General features: G+C 44.9%; 1 protein-coding gene across 1 annotated transcript in view; it reads right to left on the minus strand.

Moving 5' to 3' along the window:
- dtnbb (dystrobrevin, beta b) overlaps nucleotides 1–18142 on the minus strand; it is a 33759-nt gene extending 15617 nt beyond the window's left edge. The window contains exons 1-12 of the mRNA XM_056591101.1: nucleotides 17833–18142; nucleotides 16287–16367; nucleotides 15980–16021; nucleotides 14957–15024; nucleotides 13988–14068; nucleotides 13337–13550; nucleotides 10539–10624; nucleotides 9351–9505; nucleotides 8048–8150; nucleotides 7631–7797; nucleotides 6779–6906; nucleotides 162–236 (exon numbers count right to left, since the gene is read on the minus strand). Of these exons, the coding sequence (XP_056447076.1) occupies nucleotides 162–236; nucleotides 6779–6906; nucleotides 7631–7797; nucleotides 8048–8150; nucleotides 9351–9505; nucleotides 10539–10624; nucleotides 13337–13550; nucleotides 13988–14068; nucleotides 14957–15023 (1076 nt within the window). The 5' untranslated portion in view covers nucleotide 15024; nucleotides 15980–16021; nucleotides 16287–16367; nucleotides 17833–18142. The remainder of the gene's footprint in view (nucleotides 1–161; nucleotides 237–6778; nucleotides 6907–7630; nucleotides 7798–8047; nucleotides 8151–9350; nucleotides 9506–10538; nucleotides 10625–13336; nucleotides 13551–13987; nucleotides 14069–14956; nucleotides 15025–15979; nucleotides 16022–16286; nucleotides 16368–17832) is intronic.
- Nucleotides 18143–20412: the final 2270 nt, after the last annotated feature.

Raw genomic sequence — 20412 nt, forward strand, 5'->3', positions numbered from 1 at the left:
GGAGTTCATTCCCTCACTTGAGGGGTTAAACCTCAGGTTGGTGTTGTTGGTCTATGGTCTGAGCCGTGACCTTCTTTATCACATTGCCTTTGAGACAAAGGCGTTAGACAATAAAGATGCGGTGAGTTGAAGCAGACCTTTACCATGGCTAGGGTACTCACCTCTTGGTGGGGGTCGGCGCCCCGGTGGACATGATCAGTGTGTCGTTCATGTTGTGGGCGGCACTCTTCGGCTGACTAAAAACACAAGATGACAGATATGTCTTTAAAGGCCACTGATTTGAGGCGACCATGAGTGAATCATAATCAAGAGGAAGACGATAATCACAAATCACATGATCACCACCACTTTCTTTTCAAGAATTTGTTCCAGCAGATGTAATCGTTTTTCTAGGGGTGTGAGTAAAATCAATAACCGACTTTAAAGACTTGAACCCTATTAAAATTAGCACAGCTAAGCCCTGCAGACAAGCCAATCTAATTAGAGGGGAGGCCGGTGCCATTGCAGCAGGTAATTTACTAAAGTAAACAAAACCTGCAGGGTCCTGCTAGGTGGGGTTGGTGTGTACCTCCACCAATGAGAGGTGTCACGAGTCCTGGCGCCACGTCTGATTGGTCGATCGAAGTGTCTGTGCATCTTAGGTTTCATCAATGTTCATGAACGAGAGGCTAACAGAGATGCTTTCCTTCTTTCCTTCCTTCCTTCTTTCCTTCCTTCTTTCCTTCCTTCCTTCTTTCTTTCGTTCGCTTCTTCTTTCTTTCTTTCTTTCATTCCTTCTTTCTTTATTTCATTACTTCCTTCACTTTTTATGTCGTTCTATCTTCCTTTCACATTGCACACTCAGGTTTTTTGGTGAAACATAGTAATGCTTCTATATTTTCAACATTTCAACATACTCACTCAACTGTCACAGACTGTTTCATTTTGAAAAGCAGATACACCGAAAAAAATCAACAAACTAACTTTGAAACTGCTTGAAAATGAGCAAGTGGATTTCCCAGATTAACCAAAATCGAATTGAGTGTCTGTTGTGCACGTCTCTCTCTGGCTCCTATTATAACATCCCGTCAGGTTAGCCTTTTCTATCAGACCTTTGGAGATATTCCCTCAAGAGTCGGCATAACGAAATCAAGCAGGCGAGCTCGGTATGGCTTGTGATGGGGCTTCATGCCTTATCACTCATTCTTAATTCCCGGGTTTCTCTTTTAAATTATAGTACAATATAAATACAACACGGTACACGGAGACACTAACAACGGTGGGCATTTGCATAATTCCCCACGCAGCACACGCATAATGAGTAACATCACAGCAAAACAGTGAGAAACGCACATCATCTCATCCACTCCCTGCCACGGCTCTCCCCTGCATCGCACACCTGCGATGACATTAAGTTTAGTGTAGTTATTGCTTTAGTCCTGCTGCCCAACCAAACGTCCCCTCGGGGTCAACTACAGAACCCCATCTAATGTTATCTAATCTAATCAAATTGTTTCCCAAAACCAAACCCAACACAACAGTACATCCCTTACGGCACTAAAAGCACTCCTCCACCACCCCACCGTCCCCATCTGGGCTCTGACTGTCCTGCCTGTCTCCATTCCGGCGGTAAGAGAAGCCGTTGTAAATCCAGCCTCGAGGCGGCAGAGCGAGGCAGTCGAGAGAGGACCTACCTCCTGTGTGGGTGGACGGCGACCGCCCTGGATCAACACAGCCAGCCAGCCAGGCAGCGCTCGGGTGTTTCCAGACGCCCAGACTGCACTGAGCAGTGGAGCATCTCTACGCTCCCCACTACTGCCGCCGCCGCCAGTCTCCAAGGAAACTCACTGTGGTCACGTGACCGCAGTGACGACGACGCGGAGAGCCTTGCTCTCTCTTGCTCACTCGCTGTCGCGCTTGCTCTCTTACACGGTGGGTCTCGCTCTCTCTCTCTCTCTCTCTCTCTCTCTCTCTCTGGTCTCTGGTCTCTGGTCTCTGGTCTCTCTCTCTCTCTCTCTCTCTCTCTCTCTCTCTCTCTCTCTCTCTCTCTCTCTCTCTCTCTCTCTCTCTCTCTCTCTCTCTCTCTCTCTCTCTCTCTCTCTCTCTCTCTCTCTCTCTCTCTCTCTCTCTCTCTCTCTCCCCCTCTCTCCCTCTCTCTCTCTCTCTCTGTCCCTCTGTCTCTCTCTCTCTGTCCCTCTGTCTCTCTGTGCTGTGTGTATGTCAATCCATACACACAAACATGATACACACATAAGCACACACACACACACATACACATACATACACATACACAAACAAACACACAAACAATGGGTTTAAATGTCACACAGAAACATTTAATGGCAATCTCTCCTCACGGCTTTATGGAAGGTAAAAACAGCTGTGTTCCCTTTAAGTGATGACATGAACACATCCTGTTGCTGCTGCTGAACTCACAGGCACACCTGAGCGAGGTTACATAATACGATCACCTCAGATCTATAAATAATCCGCCAATGATTCTTAATGCACCCACTGAAACTCAGGAGACTTAGCATTAGCATTAGCATACACTGTTTATAAATATCTTGGTTAAAGACCTAGCCATCTTCCCCTGGAGGTCACATCCATCTCTCAGTCTCTCAGTGTGTCGCTCGCTGGCTTTTAACTCTCTCCTTGACTTAGGTCACTCTCTCTCTTTTGAACAATCTCTCTCACAAGCAGTCTCTCTTTGTATCTATCTTAGTCTCACTAACACTCTCTCTCAGTCTCCCACAAACACACACATACTCACTTTCTCTCTCTGTGTCTCTCCCCCTCTCTCTCACACACACACACACACACACACACACACACACACACACACACACACACACACACACACACACACACACACACACACACACACACACACACACACACACACACACACACACACACACACTGTAATACAGCACTCTAGGACCCACTCTCTCTCTCTCTGTGCCCCTCTGTCCCTGCTACAACACTAGCAGTACAGCTAACCCCAGCTAGGCAGTAACCACCCCCCCGAGGTCAGACAGCCAGCGGTTTAACATAAAGCAGGTTGTGACTCCGACATCCAAAGCCCTGCATTGCGCTAAAGCCTCATGACACTACGGCGCGGCGCAGGAGAAAGCATACTGTTAATGGTGCGTGAGCCGAGAGGGACGGGGGGACGGGGGGACGGGTCACGGGCGCCGGGCCTCCCTGACACCGACACCGTCTGCCGGTCATTATTCGGCCGCTGGGCTAAAGAAAGAATCCCCAAACCTAAACTCCACTACCCCCCCGTTCCCTCCGCTGACCTCTCTGTGCACTCTCCTTGTCAATACCCCCCCGGCCTCCCACCTTCCTCCTCCTCCCAACCCCACCCTCCTCCTTGAATCCTGTTGTGCACAGTCTAGCCTGAAGGCAACCTTGAGCAAGATGCTCTTTCGCCTCTCGCTGCTAAATGACCAGATGGCTGAGACAAAAATGAAAACCGTTTCTTTCAAACATGTGCATGCGTTACGGTGTCCCCTCGTCTCGGAGGTGAGGGGATATTTCAGTACACCGTCAGGACAGCGAGGCTTTCCTTGTGGAGGACATCTGAGAGCCACTACCTCCCGTCTCTCTCCCCCCCCCCCCCCCCGGCTCAGACGTTCTGATCAAACCTGACGCCCTGCCCTTATTCTGCCATTGTCTTTCTATCTGGAGGGGGGGGCTGACTGACACACACATTCATATAGACACACACATATATGTATATATATATTGTGGCAACCCGGCCCAGGCCAATTAAGGATATTGGGAGCACCTGAGGAACAAGTGGAGAAGCAGGGCTTAAATAGCCTGCTTCTCCACTCATTCGGGGCTCTCCCAGCCTTGGAGCTCCTGCAAGGAGAGACCGGTCCTCGTGGGTGACGGGTTTCCACCCACGAAAAAGGGGGACCGCTGATTCCTCCCGAGGTTTAAGTTTTTGTGTTTGGAGAGACTTTTATGTTCTTAAATAAACATGCCTTTTTTGGCTTTCACCAAGGAAATGGTGTCCTGTTTGGGAGGAGTTGGTGCGCTCAACGTGCCGGGTTGCCACAATATATAGACCCCCACACATGCATACACACACTCTTTTATTGTGGACAGCCGCTATATCTTTATGAGTCTATCTCTCCAACATTATCTCTATCATGAAAACAAGGCTTCTACCCTGCCCATGGAAACACAGGGTGGTACTGCAACACATATTACGTCTACAGTACAAACTAGGGAAATAAGCAGTTTGTTGGTTTATGGTTGTTTCCACACCTGGTAATACCTGAGAAAGCCATTTCTTTCTCAAACCTCTCATTGCTTTCAAGAGTCTTATGATCGACACCACAAGAATCCCCTTCCACAGCGACCCAACCTGATCATCCAAAGCCGCGCTAGTTGGTGTGACACGGTTGCACAGCCAGTTGAAGGTGATAGAACAGTCTAGATTACATAGCCTGCTATAAGAAGGAAATGCTCGAAGAAAATATCTGAACATTCCAGTATGAACAGACTAAAAGGCCAGTGAAAGATCCCGGATCTATTACGTATTAATGTATGAGTTTGTTGATGAACTTTGTGGAGCTCGGTGAGATTACGCCCCCGCTCTCAGATAACCCGATCAAGAGGAAGGCGGCGGAGGGGCTGCGTCACTGCCATGACAGATGGAAGTGTTTGTTGTGGAGTAACATCCTCATATCAGGACAGACGCAGCCAGACGCCACAGAGGGACTTCTCGGATGCCAATGCTCGTCTTGATAACCTCAAAAAGTCAAGGAGCACAGACATCACGTCAACCTTGAAATAGCATCCCTCAAAAGCAACATGATTTTAACGTTATCTGCACTTTAATTTTCCCTTCAATACAACTTCCAACTGGAAAATCTATTAAAATACATAAAACATAATCTTGAAGATTATGTAGGGGGCACGATTCAACATTGCTGTGGGATTTGCCCTGGATAACAAACTCAAATAACAACTTTGGCTTCACTAAAGCACTACACAGCTCATCCACCGCGAAGCAACTGTCTCAAAGAACGAAGCATCTCGGGAAAATAAATAGTGTCAAACATCTTTAATCGTTTCAGACAAAAGACTTTTGTAGCATAAGGCTACAAAATAATAACCATCATACAGATCTGCCCTGGCTCTCAAGGAGTTTGACTCAGAGCAGATTCATATTATATAAAGATATGGATTAGTGGTGTAGGGTCGAGGGCCCTGTGGAGACACTTTGATATCGTTTAGGCCCCAAACGTTCTGTAAATCAAGATGAATCCCCTTATGTAACACAATTTCATGGTACACAGCCTCGATGCCCAGGGCGTATCCAATCATCCTCATCCTTCAGAAAGGATTTACAAAAAATTATAATAATTGTTGGTCTATGTAATGAATTGTAAATGTATGTAAATTGTTTTCGCCTCGACCGAAATGCATGACATGAGAGAGAAAGATGGCGAGAGCGAGATAGAGAGAGAGAGAAAGAGAAAAAGAGCGAGATAGAGAAGGAGACAGAGAGAGAGGGAGAGAGAGAGAGAGGGAGGGGGGGAGAGAGAGAGAGAGAGAGAGAGAGAGAGAGAGAGAGAGAGAGAGAGAGAGAGAGAGAGAGAGAGAGAGAGAGAGCTATCGTTTCCTTATTGCCCCTCTATCCCCTCCTTCAGCTGTTCTATCTAATGAAACGCAATGCAGTGGAGGACCAGAGAGAGGGATCCTGCTGCCGTCTGTGGGGACGGCCGCTCAGGGCTTCACACCAGAAGGGGATGATATCAGTCAAGCAGCAAAATGGAAAACGATGCCAATGTGTTTATGCTCTGTCTATTTCTCTTGGCGCTGGCTGAGCTCAACCTCCAGCCCCCCGATGTCACTGCCTATCAATTACAGAGCGCTTCACTCAGCGCCCAGAGCCCGTGGTTAAGGCACGGGCTCGTCCATCTCGGTGGGGACTTGAGGAAGGAAGCTGAAACAGGCCATGCTATGAAACGCGCAAGGAGAAAAAAGAGCGAGATGCGATTTCTTAACAAGTGTCTTCCTTGTTTTGAAAGGGACTTCACAGGTGTAACATGGGTGTACTGCAGGTGGGCCTTCGCAAATGTGATCAGATTGGAGTCGTACTATTCAGAGGCGATGTTCGTTAAACATGAATGTTTTGGATGACACTGGGAACGGCCAAGTTCTCTGCGTGAACATAACCCATTCCACATAGACACCAAGATGAGTCTTTTTCAGTGATTTACAGCATCGTCCGTTGCCGTTGGAACAGAACGATGGAAGCCGGCGTAGCCAAACACACTCGCCCGAGCTTATCAGCATACACACAACAACCACAACAAACTACAACAAACAAACAAATAACAATAATGCGCTCAAGGGGGTTGGGGAGTATTGCTCCGACAGGGTCAATAGTGAATACTGGGCGGCATGTGACTCAGGAGGTAGAGCCGCTTGGCTGGTAACCGGAAGGATGCTAGTACGATCCCCGGCTCCTCCTAGCTGAGTGTCAAGGTGTCCCTGAGTAAGACACCTCACCCTCACTGCTCCTGACCAGCTGGCTGTCGCCTTGCTTGGTTGACACCGCCGTAGGTGTGTGAATGTGTGTGTGAATGGGGGAATGTTAGGCAATGTTGTAAAGCTCTGCGAGGGGCGACTGGTTAGGAAAGCACTGTTTAAATGCTGTCCATTTACCATTTAAACGACAAGACCCCACAGTTTAACCGGCCGGTTCGGCAACACTTTCGTTATACGATGACTGGATCCAGAATAGGGATGTTCGGGGGGCTGGACTTACACGTTGTGTGTGTGTGTCTCCTGCGGCCGCTCCGCCTGCTCTGGGAAGAGGGGGTGCGGCGCCTCACCCATGGGGACGCAGCCCAGGGATTTGCTGATGGCGTGGCTCAGCTTCTTGGCTGGAGACTTCTGCAGAGAACACAGCAGAGGAGAGACGCTAGGCCAGGCTGGTAGGCCTCTATAAACTGTGGACAGTGGGTTCACGCACAATACCGTCTGGACACCATGAACACCAGACAGCAAAATTAAACCAAACACAAAATATTTATATACCGGTATATATATAAACATACACTTTTTTTCTTGGTTTCATATTTTTGGATATTTTGTTTACATAAACTTGATTCATTTGAGAGTATGGAATACCTGTTATTGAGACTTCCCCAATTTAACTGAACTACTTTGAGACTCTGAGACCACATATCTGCCCTCTCCGCTCCGTGTTATCATACTCTGGCATATGTGATGTATATATTTGAATAAATATTATGATATAGTGTTACGCATTCATTCTGGTCCCCCGGCCTCGTGACACTGTTATCAGGGGGCATAGACCGGGAGGGAATGGGATTTGGGATTCGATGCACATAGCGCCCTTCATTTAATTCACAGCATAGGGATTGAACTTTAGGACCCTAGAAATTAAGTGAATACAATTACATTTTGCTGAAATCTTCCAAAGCCTGTAAAGTCCCTCTGACTCCCTCTTCAAAAGAGTTATAAATGAGCATGGCCGTGTGTTCTACACTCTCAGGGCTGGACCCCTCTCGGGAGTCCAGAGACAACCTGGAGAAGGGCCGACAGTGGTGAAGGCAGCAGTTAAAGTAGTAGTCAGTTGGAGTGGCTGCCGTACCCAGGACGAGTGCTCCTTCATCTGGTGCTGGTTGCTATGGGGACCGTTGGCATGGCCACGCCAGAAGCAGCTCTGGCAGAGCTGGTAGCCGTGGCACTGCTGGCAGCGGTAGCGGAAGCCCATCATGCTCTCGCTGCGACAATATGAGCATTCTACTGGATGGAAGACTGGAGTGACGCAGGGGACCGCCAATTAGAAAGAAAAGAGATTTATTTAAATTAAAAAAACATTAGGATTAAACAAGAAGATTAAAACATGACATATATATATACACGTAAAAAGTGCAACTTTTATTGACAGTGACAGAAAAAATTATAGACAGATAGAGAGGATGTAGTTAGCTAGACTAGTAGGTAAACTTTCATATTAAAAACGATCACAAAAATAAAGAAACAACTAATGAATACAATATCTTACCGTTTTCAACATTAGCGAGTCGGTGCATTAGTGGAAGCCAAACAAGACACTGAGGTGGAGGATCGGCCATCAAAATATCCAAAAACGTGTTCAGCAAGATCTTCTTCTAGAGACAAACACAAACATGTGTGCATCCAGTCAGGATCCACCAATAGCAGCGGCCTGCTCTCCATAAGATCCCTTCTGCTATGGAACGCCACATCTGGCGGCAATAAGTAAAGTAATAGTGGATTAATTCCAACCAGAGATACTCTTTGGCAGCTACTGCGACAGAACTGATTTATTAAGACTTCATTAGATAATGTCTAATCATCATGCTTAATAACTACTGTACATCAGCAGCTGACACCAGGCAATGCTTACAAATACAGTCGTTTCCTGTAATTCATTAAAAACTGCATCAATTCAAGCACATTGAATTGACAATAACTCAATTTTATTTCCTGAGCAACGTTTATCTTCACGTTTATATTTCCTGATCTGTTGGCGTAGGCCATGGTTCACTTTGCCAATTCATATTAATATGTTAAGTTAATCATTGTCAGCTCTCTGAGGTGAAACACAACTTATAGTTTTCCAAAGCATGGTCTGTGACATTGGCCCTTAGGCAGACTCTAGGTCAACTGTGAACTTGCTTGATGTACCCCAGGAAATCGTCCAAGCACTTCAAGAGGTGTTTGGATTTGCCCGGCAACATGTGGCCAATCATATTTAGGGATACAATGGCCACGGCTGGCTCCGCCCCTAAGTGCCGAAAAGAAAACCACCCGCATGAGCAGAAAAACGGGAGCATGCATCGCGTGCTGCTTCCCTTTATGTGCTCAACGAGTGATTCCCTCCTCGGAGGCCAGATTATTGCTCTACCAAGCAGAAGAATCATGCGCGCACGTGCAGTAAAAGTCATCTTTGCTCTAGATTTCTGGCAGTGATTTTGTGGCCATGTCCGTTTTAGAGTCCAAATGCATGACGTACGGTCTGACTGAAAACAAGGAGGGGATGCGTTGGTGGTGGTGTTGGTGGTGGTGTTGGTGGTGGTGGTGGTGTTGGTGGTGGTCGTGGTGGTGCTGGTGGTGGTCGTGGTGGTGGTGGTGGTGGTGGTGTTGGTGGCGGTGATGGTGGTGGTGGTGGTGGTAAGGTGGTCGTGGTGGTCGTGGTGGTGGTGGTGGTGGTGGTGGTGGTGGTGGAGGTGGTGGTGTTGGTCGTGGTGGAGGTTGTGGTGGTCGTGGTGGTTTGGATGGTGGTGCGTGCGGCGGTGGTCGTGTTGGTGTTGGTGTGTCCGTGTTGTCTCCCCTCCGCTGCGTACCTGCTGGGGGAAGCAGGTGCGCACAGAGTGGTCGGTGTAGCCGAAGGAGGGGCCCTCAAAGACGGCCGTGGGCAGCTTTAGCACCTCCCGCAGGAACTGGTCGAACTTAGCGAAGATCATCACTCCGTTAGAGTCGGAGATCTGGGAGAAGTTGTCTGAGAGAGGTGTGTGTGTGTGTGTGTGTGTGTGTGTGTGTGTGTGTGTGTGTGTGTGTGTGTGTGTGTGTGTGTGTGTGTGTGTGTGTGTGTGTGTGTGTGTGTGTGTGTGTGTGTGTGTATAGGGGGGAGAGAGATAGAGGGGGAGAGGGAGAACAGGAGAGAACGAGGGGATGAGAGGGGGGAAAGAACAGGAGAGAGGGAAGGGGGAGGGGCAAAAAGAGAGTGGGTGGGAGAGAGAGAGAAATCATTACGTGCTCAAGCGTTTTAATTGACCACAACAATGGAGCAGGCTCCCTCCGATTCAATTTGTTTGAATGTCATTTGACTCCTTTGACTCACCTCAACCCACTCGTATTAAATACAAAAAGCCAGACCCAAAAAGATAAAAACAGAATATCAATTGGAAAAACGTATAGCCATAAAAAACTAAACATAAAAAAATAGCTTACCAAAACAACCGTGGCAGTGACAATCATCACAGCGTCCAAGTCAATAGCTTGATATAGTCTAATTAAAGGTCACTCATCTGTGGAATGACAAAGTGCTTATGTGTGCACAAAAAGGCAAATCAAATGGCCACGGGAAGGATTTAGTCGCATCACTCGATTTGAAGCAGCACTCGTCTGAATTAATTAGCACTCAAAATGTATTGAGGTGGTCTATTTATAAATAGAAATCATTGTATTGCTTTACAGAAAATATATAATCTCAATCTACAGATAACTTATATTTTGGGGAAGATGAAAACATACAATACAATTTTATGTATTAATTTAAAAGACAGAGGCAGTCTTCTACCAAATGTTGGCATTAATTTGGCAGACAAAGGGTAGTAAATCAAAAATTGTTTTTAAAAAACAAGGAAATAAAGTTAGTAAATATAGAAGAATAAAACGGTGTATATTTGTCCCAGCATTGCCCCCATGTGTCCGTTTTTCGCCACTACAGCTTCTGTCAAACGGCCACGGGAGGTTTGCTCTCCCTTGACCAAGAATAATCCAATCTTGACCTTCATCACACGTGTACTTACAGCGCAGCTTGTCCACGATCTTCCCTCCACACATGGTTGCTAGCATGGCTTTCATGGAGAACACGGTCAGCTTGCCATGGCCTTCACTACAACAGAGAACAGGGAGATTGACTGCACTGCAGCACGACGATGATACAGAGATAGATGACCAGATAGACATTTTGGATTTGGTTTTAGGAAGGACATTAAACCATAATCGAATGTAATGATTTAATGTCATTAACTTGCAACCATGCCATTAGTGCAGGGAACTAAATTGCTACCAATGTAATTTGTTTTATTCATGGCGCGTGTGTGTGCGCTTGTGCGTTTTTTCTTGACCTTGCTGGCAAACACACTGAGATTATGGATCTCTTTCAGGTTTGAATCGGCAGAGAAAATGGTATTCTAACCAGTTGGAGAATAACTGCTTCAACCAAAACTTCAGACTCTATGCTCTTTGCTGTTTTCCCCAATTACAATCTGGGTCTTTTTGATCCAGACAACATCGTCACACTAAAGTAATTTACTTTGTCACATTTTTTGAGTGCCTTTATTCAAATGAAAAAGCTATAGCACCCCGGGATTACAATACACTTTGCCATGTTCCCTGTGTTGTGATTTCAAATGACATTTCAATCTGCAAAATGCTTTGCAAAAGAATTTGCAAAGCGTAATGCAAAAGATTTTGCAAAAGATTTTGCATAGCGTATCAGCGAATCGCGTCTGGGCGGGACCTAGTCATTTCCTCTTAATTTCCTTGAAGACACAGATGCAGTTGATAGAGTGTGTGCTCTGGGAGATAGGATAGACGCACAGCACTTTACGGAGGACTATAAACCAGCCTTTACTGGATGGGCTGACGAGGAAGTAACGTAGTTCCCGCCCTGACGCGATTAGCTGATACGTTTTGCTAAATCTTTTGCAAAATCTTTTGCAATACGCTTTGCAAAATCTTTTGCAAAGCATTTGGCGGATTTAAATGTCATTTGAATTTCACAACACGCGGAGCGTGGCGAAGTGCTTTGCAATCACAGGCGCGCTATAACTTTTTTTCCATTTGAATAAAGGCACTCAAAAAATGTGACAAAATGTTATTCTATTCTTATTGCTATAACTTTTTCAAATTGAATTGACGATTTCATTGTCACTTTGCATATATAAATACACATTGAATAATATAATTTTCAAATTACATTATTAAATTGCAAAATTAATTGTCAATTGCATAATGTGAACAACTTATGAATTGCAAATTGCAAATTGCATTGCCATTTGAATTTTGCTACATATATGCTCCCATAGTTAAGGCCTACTTTATACAGTTTAAACACATTTTAATGTCATTAGTGGAAGAGAGCTGTTTTCAACTGAAAATCTCTTCAGTTCTTTTGAGGACGTCTGACTCGGTGAGGGCCGACAGGATAACACTAACTGCCATTACAGATGGCGATTTCCTCCCTATTATCTTTTAATACCTGTAGAATCTATAGCATAACAGAGACTCAGTGTTACCGTGGAATAATTGAAACGTGGAGGAGTACAAGAGGAGTTGTCCAATACATTTATATTTAACAAAGTGTAGAGACACCGTTGATAAGGAAAAAGGGATACACAGGAGTGTGTATTGTTTAGTGTCAGGCTACAAGGAGAGTTATGACACATTAACACGTCTTCACCATGCAGCAAACATAGAAACTATTGAGAAAGAGTAATGTCACAGTTTAAGCGGTGAGCAATGTCTTTTTTGGTACTATAAATGTGCATGACTGACAATGGCACATTCAAGGTCGTACATTAAAGTGAGCTCTGTCAAGGCAGAGGTCATGCATTATGCATTGTATGTCTGCATGTGTCTTATTTTAACCTCCACATAGACTAGGAAGAGGATAGGATTTTTGCATATGTGGCGGGTAGGATTACCAAGGTTATAACATATCAACGCTAATGAAAGCGCAGCTTGTTTTCCTCTGGATCTGGAGTGGCACTGAGGCCTTGGGGCTGAGCCTCCCTCACCAAGCCTGACCAGTTCTCCAAACCACCGCTTTTTAAGCAACCTTAACTTGCTTAAAAACACCAAAGTTTTAATCAAGCTTAATTTCCCCCAAGTGGATCGCTAAGGAAACAGAGGCCTGCAACTAATCACATTCCATTCCAAAGTTATAACTTAAATATGTTTGGTTTATCTGACAAGCAGTCAAGAAAAACCCAACTATTCCTTTTGCAATGAGGCTTTAAACAACGTTTTGAATTGAACTTCAACATTAAGCAGCATTCATTTCTTACTCGATAAACAACAAATGATTCAATCATGAGAAATTCAATTTTTGTGCATTTTCGAATGGATGAAACGACTAATGGGTGCATCCCTAGAGGAAGCCCCCCCGCCCCAGTGGGGATCTCCTGGGTCAGCTCGATGGCTCAAGCCTACGGGGAACAACACAGTGGAACCGGCAACCCCGGGACTGGAAGATAAACACCGATACACAACTGCAGCCATTTGGCCAGTCGTCAGTAACAGCATTCTTAAGGCGTTGGTTGTGAGGTTTCAAACTTGAAGTCCCCTGGCAGTATCTCCCGGTCGGTAAATGAGCATTTACCGGCCTACTCCAAGATTTGCCCTCGCCAACTCGAACCAATGAAGTTGATGATCCAACTTTTCCCGGATTTGCAGACATTGAATTGGGGTAAACCACAACTTTTTCGCGGCACACGTATAAAACGGTACTCTTGCACATGACGGTTCCCATGAGGCATTGAGAGTGACGTTGGCTCCAAGAAGGACACCAGTCACTCTGGTTAGTTCCATTGGACCCTACCTGTCATACATGGCCACCATGAAGTTGAGCAGCAGCCCGATGGACTGCTCCACGTTGATCTGGTGGGTGGTGGGCAGCCTCTTGTTCAGCTGGTAGTAGATGGAAGACAGGATGGTCTCCAGCCGCGACACGTTGATCTCCGCGTTGTGGTCCAGCGTGTTGAGCCCGTTGTCACGGAAGGCTTCGATCATGTTCCACACGTCCACCAGATGCACTGTGGGGGGGACACACACATAAAGCACACAGAGGATTGTGTGCTGATCAATCACCCACAAATCTAGGTTCTGGGTTTGAACCCCAATGTCCACAATTGTCTAAGCGTCCTCCAGCATAGTACGTTCTTCTTAAAAAGATAAGAAATATTCTTTATTATAGTTTGAGAAGCACAGGAAACACACGGTCACTTAAAAAGGTGAGGGTTGGGGTTAACCCTGACCCTTAACCGAGGGTTAAAAAGAGACACAAATGTAAAATTGGGAACTACTGTGACGGAATTATGTGTCTCACTTTGGATCAAAGCTTCTATTTAATAGTAAACGCTAAACCACTCAAGTGCTAAGCAAAGAATGCGACTTTATCGGGTACCCTGACGACTGCTGGTTAGGAGGAAGTGTCAGGAGACGAGACACAAGGCTGACCATACGCACTTACGGTTGCATCTCTTCTGCACGAAGCGGAGCTTGCAGGCAGTCCGGTACGTCGATAGTCTGATGACATCAAAGTTCTGAGCTCCTGACGGAACAACAAACCAACAGAATGGTGCGTTGAACAGGCAGCAACGTCACACTCATGAAACTAAACAACACATCTTTGATTTGATCATCCGCCAAAACAGGGTTTCATCTTCTCGATATCACTTAAAGTGATTGATGACAGAGTTACCGATACACAAAGGTGACATCCAACTCTCATGCCACAAATTAAAACTTAAAGAAGTGCAACAGTTATACATGATACTGGTATTGGATCTGAGAGGACCTTCAATGTGACGTACAGCCCATAGAAGCGTAGCTATGTGGGAACCGCTATAATGTTCTACACTAGGGACTTTGCATCTCCTCTGTGATGAAGAGCCAGCGAGAGAGTTGCGTAATCCATAGCCGGCGGTGAATAGACGCAAGGTCTCTCTTTCTCCGTCTCCCTCTCACTCTGTCTCTTTCTTTCAATTCAATTCAAAGGGCTCTATTGGCATGGCAAACGTACATTAACAGTGCCAACACACATACAAAGTTAAATGAGACATTCAAGAATATATGTGAAAGAATATCATAGAATAACAATTTAGAAATGGCAAGTTTATTCTGCAAAACATATTTAACAAAGACGGAAATATAGGAAAATGTAAACTGTCATGAAATTGTGTTGGAATCTATTATCTATTCGCTCTCGCTCTCTTTCTCTCTCTCTCTCTCTCTCTCTCTCTCTCTCTCTCTCTCTCTCTCTCTCTCTCTCTCTCTCTCTCTCTCTCTCTCTCTCTCTCTCTCTCTCTCTCTCTCTCTCTCTCTCTCTCTCTCTCTCTCTCTCTCTCTCTCTCTCTCTCTCTCTCTCTCTCTCTCTCTCTCTCTCTCTCTCTCTCTCACTCACTCACTCTCATTCTGTACATGTGTGGAGCTCACTCACTCATCTCCATGAAGAGCTGTCTCTTCTCCACCATGGCCTTGCTCCGTTTGCTGCCCTCCTCGATCATCCTGCCGCACATCAAACATAAGTGACACTCAGTCTTACCTTACAGTTCAGCCCAGCGGGATTCAGCTGTAGGTTGTGACCCCTAAGGCGCTCACAGCAGGAGACCTGGCAGCCTGAGGCAAGATGGCCACAATACTTTTTTTTAACCCTATATATATATATATATATATATATATATTAATAAGCCCACCAACATGCATCGTCATTTGAAAGCTGAATATGGGTAAAGCTTAATCGATGCAGAACATACATCGAGAAACGTTAATTATCTCTGTGTTATTGTTCATCAATAAAGTACACGTAGATACATATTATTTATCACAAGACATGGAAATAAAGGCATATTGCTTATTTTGCAGTAAACATATGTTGTGGGTCCAGCCTCCAATAACTAAAACATTAGGGAACCGCTGGTTTAGAGAAGGATTTGAAAGAGGCTGTATTACACATGAACATAAGTACATGTGCATGATGAATGCATGTGCATAGAAAACAATTGCCCTGGTTTTCAATTTCAATTTTGGGTTTATTTTGTCATTCTACATAATAGTACAGTAACCAGTATTTGTTCATTTAAGTTTATGCTCAATCATGTATCAAATTATCCCAAAATACTATATATACTACTACTAATACTACATTAATTTCCTTTGGAATGACAATGGGATTATCATTGTGGGAGGCATTGGCTCAGGGGGTAGAGCAGGTTGTTGGGCAACCATAAGGTCACTAGATCATTCCCCAGCTCCTCCTAGCTCCTCTGAGTATTGAGGAGTCCCTGAGCGAGACACATAACCTGAACTGCTCCTGCAGGCTGGCTGTTGCTTTGCATCGTTGACTTTGTCGTCGCTGTGTAAGTGTTTATGAATGTTAGGCAATAATTGTAAAGAGCTTTGAGTGGCCACGGGTAAGAAAAGTGCTATTGACATTTTTTTCTCGGACAGCACCGTTATTTACCTGCTGCTGAATTCAAACAATGTGAAACACCAAATTTCGACCCTAGAGAGATCAGGAATAGTGCGAGAGAGAGAGAGAGAGAGAGAGAGAGAGAGAGAGAGAGAGAGAGAGAGAGAGAGAGAGAGAGAGAGAGGAGAGGAGTAATTGTTGAATAGAGTTAACATGCCATTTAATTGTCATCATTGTAACAAGCGGCAAAGGTCACTGAAAACAAAATATACCATTACCTTCAAGGCTTAGATTTACATTCTAACTCTAACCCTAAACCAACTTTATATACGCCACCAAATAATCAACACCCACTCACCCTTATCTGAAGTTCCGGTTCTGCTCTCTAATAACATGCAATTTAATTGTCCGTAGGTCACTTTGGATAAAAGCGCCTTTCCTGTGAAATTACAAAAATAGTCAATGGTGCTTTTAATGCTCCTTTCCAATCCTAGGGTGTGCTAGTTCGAGAACAGAATGAGAGGATGAAACTTGGGACCCCAGGATGGCCACCAGATCCCCCTGGGTTCTGAATCACATGGCGTGTTTACAGCAGGACATCTTCGGGTTGGAAGGGGGAGAAATGCGGAGGATGCAAAAATGCGATGACCAGCTGAGCGTGAGCAACACAGAGCCAAGGTTGGACTGGCCCAAGGGTACCACACCAACTCTGACCCCCTTGCCTATTAGTGGCTGCTGTAAAAGTGATGGTTTCTTCTACACTTTATAGCAAAGAGTGTGACCTGATCTTTTTATTTTGTTATCCGATTTAAAACTTTAAAATGGCCCTCAATGTGCAGGAGGGGCCTTTACAACCAGAGAGCCATTAAAGACACAGCAAGAGAGTTATGTCCCCATTGACCATCTGGAATAGGAGAGGAAATCTATGGAAAGTTTATTGCCCTTGTGTCATAAGGCCATATATAGATTCTTTCAAGCTGATGGTCTGCCAGAACAATAAGGACATACATGCAGACTGTGCATGGTTCCCCAAAGAACAGAGTTCACATTATTTGTTTCGAACCACTTGAATTGGTGTGTGTAGTTATGCTAAATATGAATGTCAAATCTTGGTCTTAATCTTTTAAGGGCCACCAAGTAGTCTGGGGTCAATGGAGGCCCGCTCTAGTATTTGGGAAAATAGTCAAACGCATTGAAAGAACAGAAAAATTAGACGTCAATATGACACAATGGCTCGTTGTGAATACTCCGTTATGAACTACGAGCCAGCGGTTCACACGTAGGAAGCGCTGGATTCTGAATGAGTAGGAATTTCATTGAAAAGGGATGAATGCCGTGAAAGAAAAGTGCCAATGGCAGTTGGTGCATGACATATTATAACACTCTCCATTGCTCCTGACATGCTGCTGGGCACCATATTATGAGGTAAGCGCTCTAAATGAAGGCCAGCAAACCAAGTGATCGAGCAGCAATACATGTCCAAATCATACACACACTATCGGGAAATCAAGAAACAAACCGTTCCTCTCTCATGACAGGCCAAGAGTATTTGCCCTGAACTATAACCGCACCTTTGGAAGTGATGACCACATCCTTCAGACGCGTGTCAACAGAGGGACTCTGCTGCAGCGGCTCCACACGACTCGTGTCCATAGGTGGACGCCGTATTACATTATGTCATGATGGAGCAGTGCAATATTGGATAAAAACCAACATAACGACCAACGCGGCCATGTTGTTGATTTGTCCGGCTATCCACATTATATCCGCAATGGGAAAAGTGTGTCGTGATGCTAAGAAACAGGGAGAGGAACTATATGGAGCGGACGTTAATTTCACGCCGTTCGTTTTCTAATTTCTCAAAGCTGACAGAGAGAGAAAACACAATGCATAGATGGCCTTACCGAAGGAAAGCACGCAGGCTGCGTTACAGCATCACACCGTCAGCAGCATCAGATGGAGAGGATCTGTGGTCCAGGGTGAATCAGGAGATATCCGCACTCTCTCACCTTTGGATATATTACACGTTCAACCGGCGACGTCACTGCTGTACAAACGGTAGGGAACGAGTACGATCCTCCGTCATGGCGTTTCAGCTCTCTGCCCCCCGTTTCATCAGAGTCAACCTGGACCACTGCTGCGGTTGTGGCAGCAGATAAAGACGTAGGAGCGCAGAGCGACGCTCCGCGCGCAGCATCACCACCGAGGACCCGACGGCAGAGGACGGCAGAGCGCGAGCACGCACCGAGACGCCAAGCGCGCGACACATCACTAGGGTGTGTAGTAGGGATGGGCAAAATGATTCTTTTCCGGGAACTAGTTCTTTCAGTTCAGTTCACTATAACGATTCGTTTATTTGATTCGTTCGTTTTGATTCGTTCGTTACGTCAGATTACATCTTAAAAAAAATTACAAATATTTTTTTTATTATTTTTTTTGGAATCGGTCGTGGGTCCGGATAGGACCGTAAAGACCGCAGTCCGCCGTTTGGAGATGCCTGCTATATAGTATGTCGAACGTCCCACCAATATCTATACCACTTGCTTACTCTCTATATTTCATTCATGGTTTTACATTTATAATTTTATTTGACTTTACATTTAATTCTTCATTGTTCAGGCATTACAGAACTTGCATGGTCATAAATAAAAAATACGAACTGCAGTTTAATTTCTTTGTTTGTTCTTAAATTGACGTAGAATGGAGCAAAGACTCCTGGGATTGGGAAATGCGTTTATCCAATAAACAGATGGAGGTCAAGTCTATTTTCGAAAAAATGTAGGGGGATATATGAGTCGAATGGTATGACCCAAGATACGTCAGAGAGAGAAAGCGCGCATATTCGACGGTCCCGCCTTGTCATTGGTTTACCCAGGTGCCATTCCAACACCATTGCTACCTCTCATTGGCTGAATCTTTGAGGAAGTTGTAGACTCAATCAATAGAAGTCGCGGGGCGACGGAGCTCTGTTCGTTTGTATATTTTATTTACGTGACCATATGTTTGGTTGATGTTAAAAAAAAAGAATCAAAGAACCAGTTCTTCTTGTTTTGGGGAACCAGTTCTTGTCGTTCACGTTCGGGATTCGTTCGTTGTAACGAATCAGTCGCGACCGACACATCCCTAGTGTGTAGTGTGAATGCAGTGCGCATGCACGACCTTTAAAGGCGTAGCTCACGCCACAGTGCCATAGAGAAAGCACTATAAATAGGGGTGATATAATGCAAGTCCGAGCCAGGGGTGTATTCTCGCCCACCGAGAACGCACCTATTGAGTGAAACAGTTCGTTTGCCTCAAACTTTACATCAGTAATAGTGTGACGTCAAACTGTGCAGTGGGCGGTGTCATGCCAAATTTGTACCGGCTGCCAAATTTGTACCGGGCGCGTCATCCATACGTAATCCATTCCAAACCTGCCTGGCAGCAGATGATCGCGTCGTCCGTTGCCGGGCAGGTTTCAAAAAACATTCGCGCTCATGTTGCCAAAGACGAAATAACATAATACAGTTAACGGATCGATAGATAACACTTGTTTTTACTTTATATTTGTATTGTATTCAATTGTTTAATCAAATTTAGCTAGTAAACTGAGTGTTTAAAGCGGGTTTCAAAAAACATTCGCGCTCATGTTGCCAAAGAGGAAATAACATAATACAGAAAACGAATCGCTAGATAACACTTGTTTTTACTTTATATTTGTATTGTATTTAATTGTTTAATCAAATTTAGAGTGTTTAAAGCAGGTCAAGGACGAAATAGCACAATACAGATAACGGATCGCTAGATAGAAGGTTCGCGAATGTCCGTGAACCTTTCACGTCATTCGACGCGATCGTCCGTTGCCAGGCAACGGACGACGCGATCATCTGTTGCCAGGCAGGTTTGGAATGGATTACGTATGGATGACGCGCCCGGTACAAATTTGGCAGCCGGTACAAATTTGGCATGACAGCGGCTCTACAGTTCAGAAGTCTTGCCTCCCGGATACCTGCCTTTTGTCATTATATTGTTTATTGTTAATACAAGTTGTCATATAATCTGTGCGTGTGTGTAGTGTTTCATACGGTATAGCGTTGTCATCGACATGGTACGTTCCTTTGTTCCTGACTGCAGTCCCCGCATGATGTTACTCTATGGAGTCAGTTTCCTGCCATAATTCAAACCTGAAAAGAAAAGTTTCAAAGGCTTGTAAGTCTGGGTTTGAAAACTCAACACCTTGTAAAAAAGGTTTTGCAACACTGAAAAAAGAGATTATAACCCTGAAAAAAAAAATAATAATAATTCAAACATCTGTAAACATGATTTTGTGTTCTATTTTATCTTCTTCATCATTTTCACAAACCCATTTTCAAAGTTCAAACAATTTCACCAGCGCATTTGCAGAGTTTCAAATCTGGCACTGTTCTAACAGTGTATTTCATTGTTGCCCGGTTTTGAAACCTTGTAAATGAGATTCTGCAAACAGGTGTTCATACATTGAGAAA

Source organism: Gadus chalcogrammus, chromosome 5 (assembly GCF_026213295.1).
Source record: "Gadus chalcogrammus isolate NIFS_2021 chromosome 5, NIFS_Gcha_1.0, whole genome shotgun sequence".
Lineage (NCBI taxonomy): Eukaryota > Metazoa > Chordata > Actinopteri > Gadiformes > Gadidae > Gadus > Gadus chalcogrammus.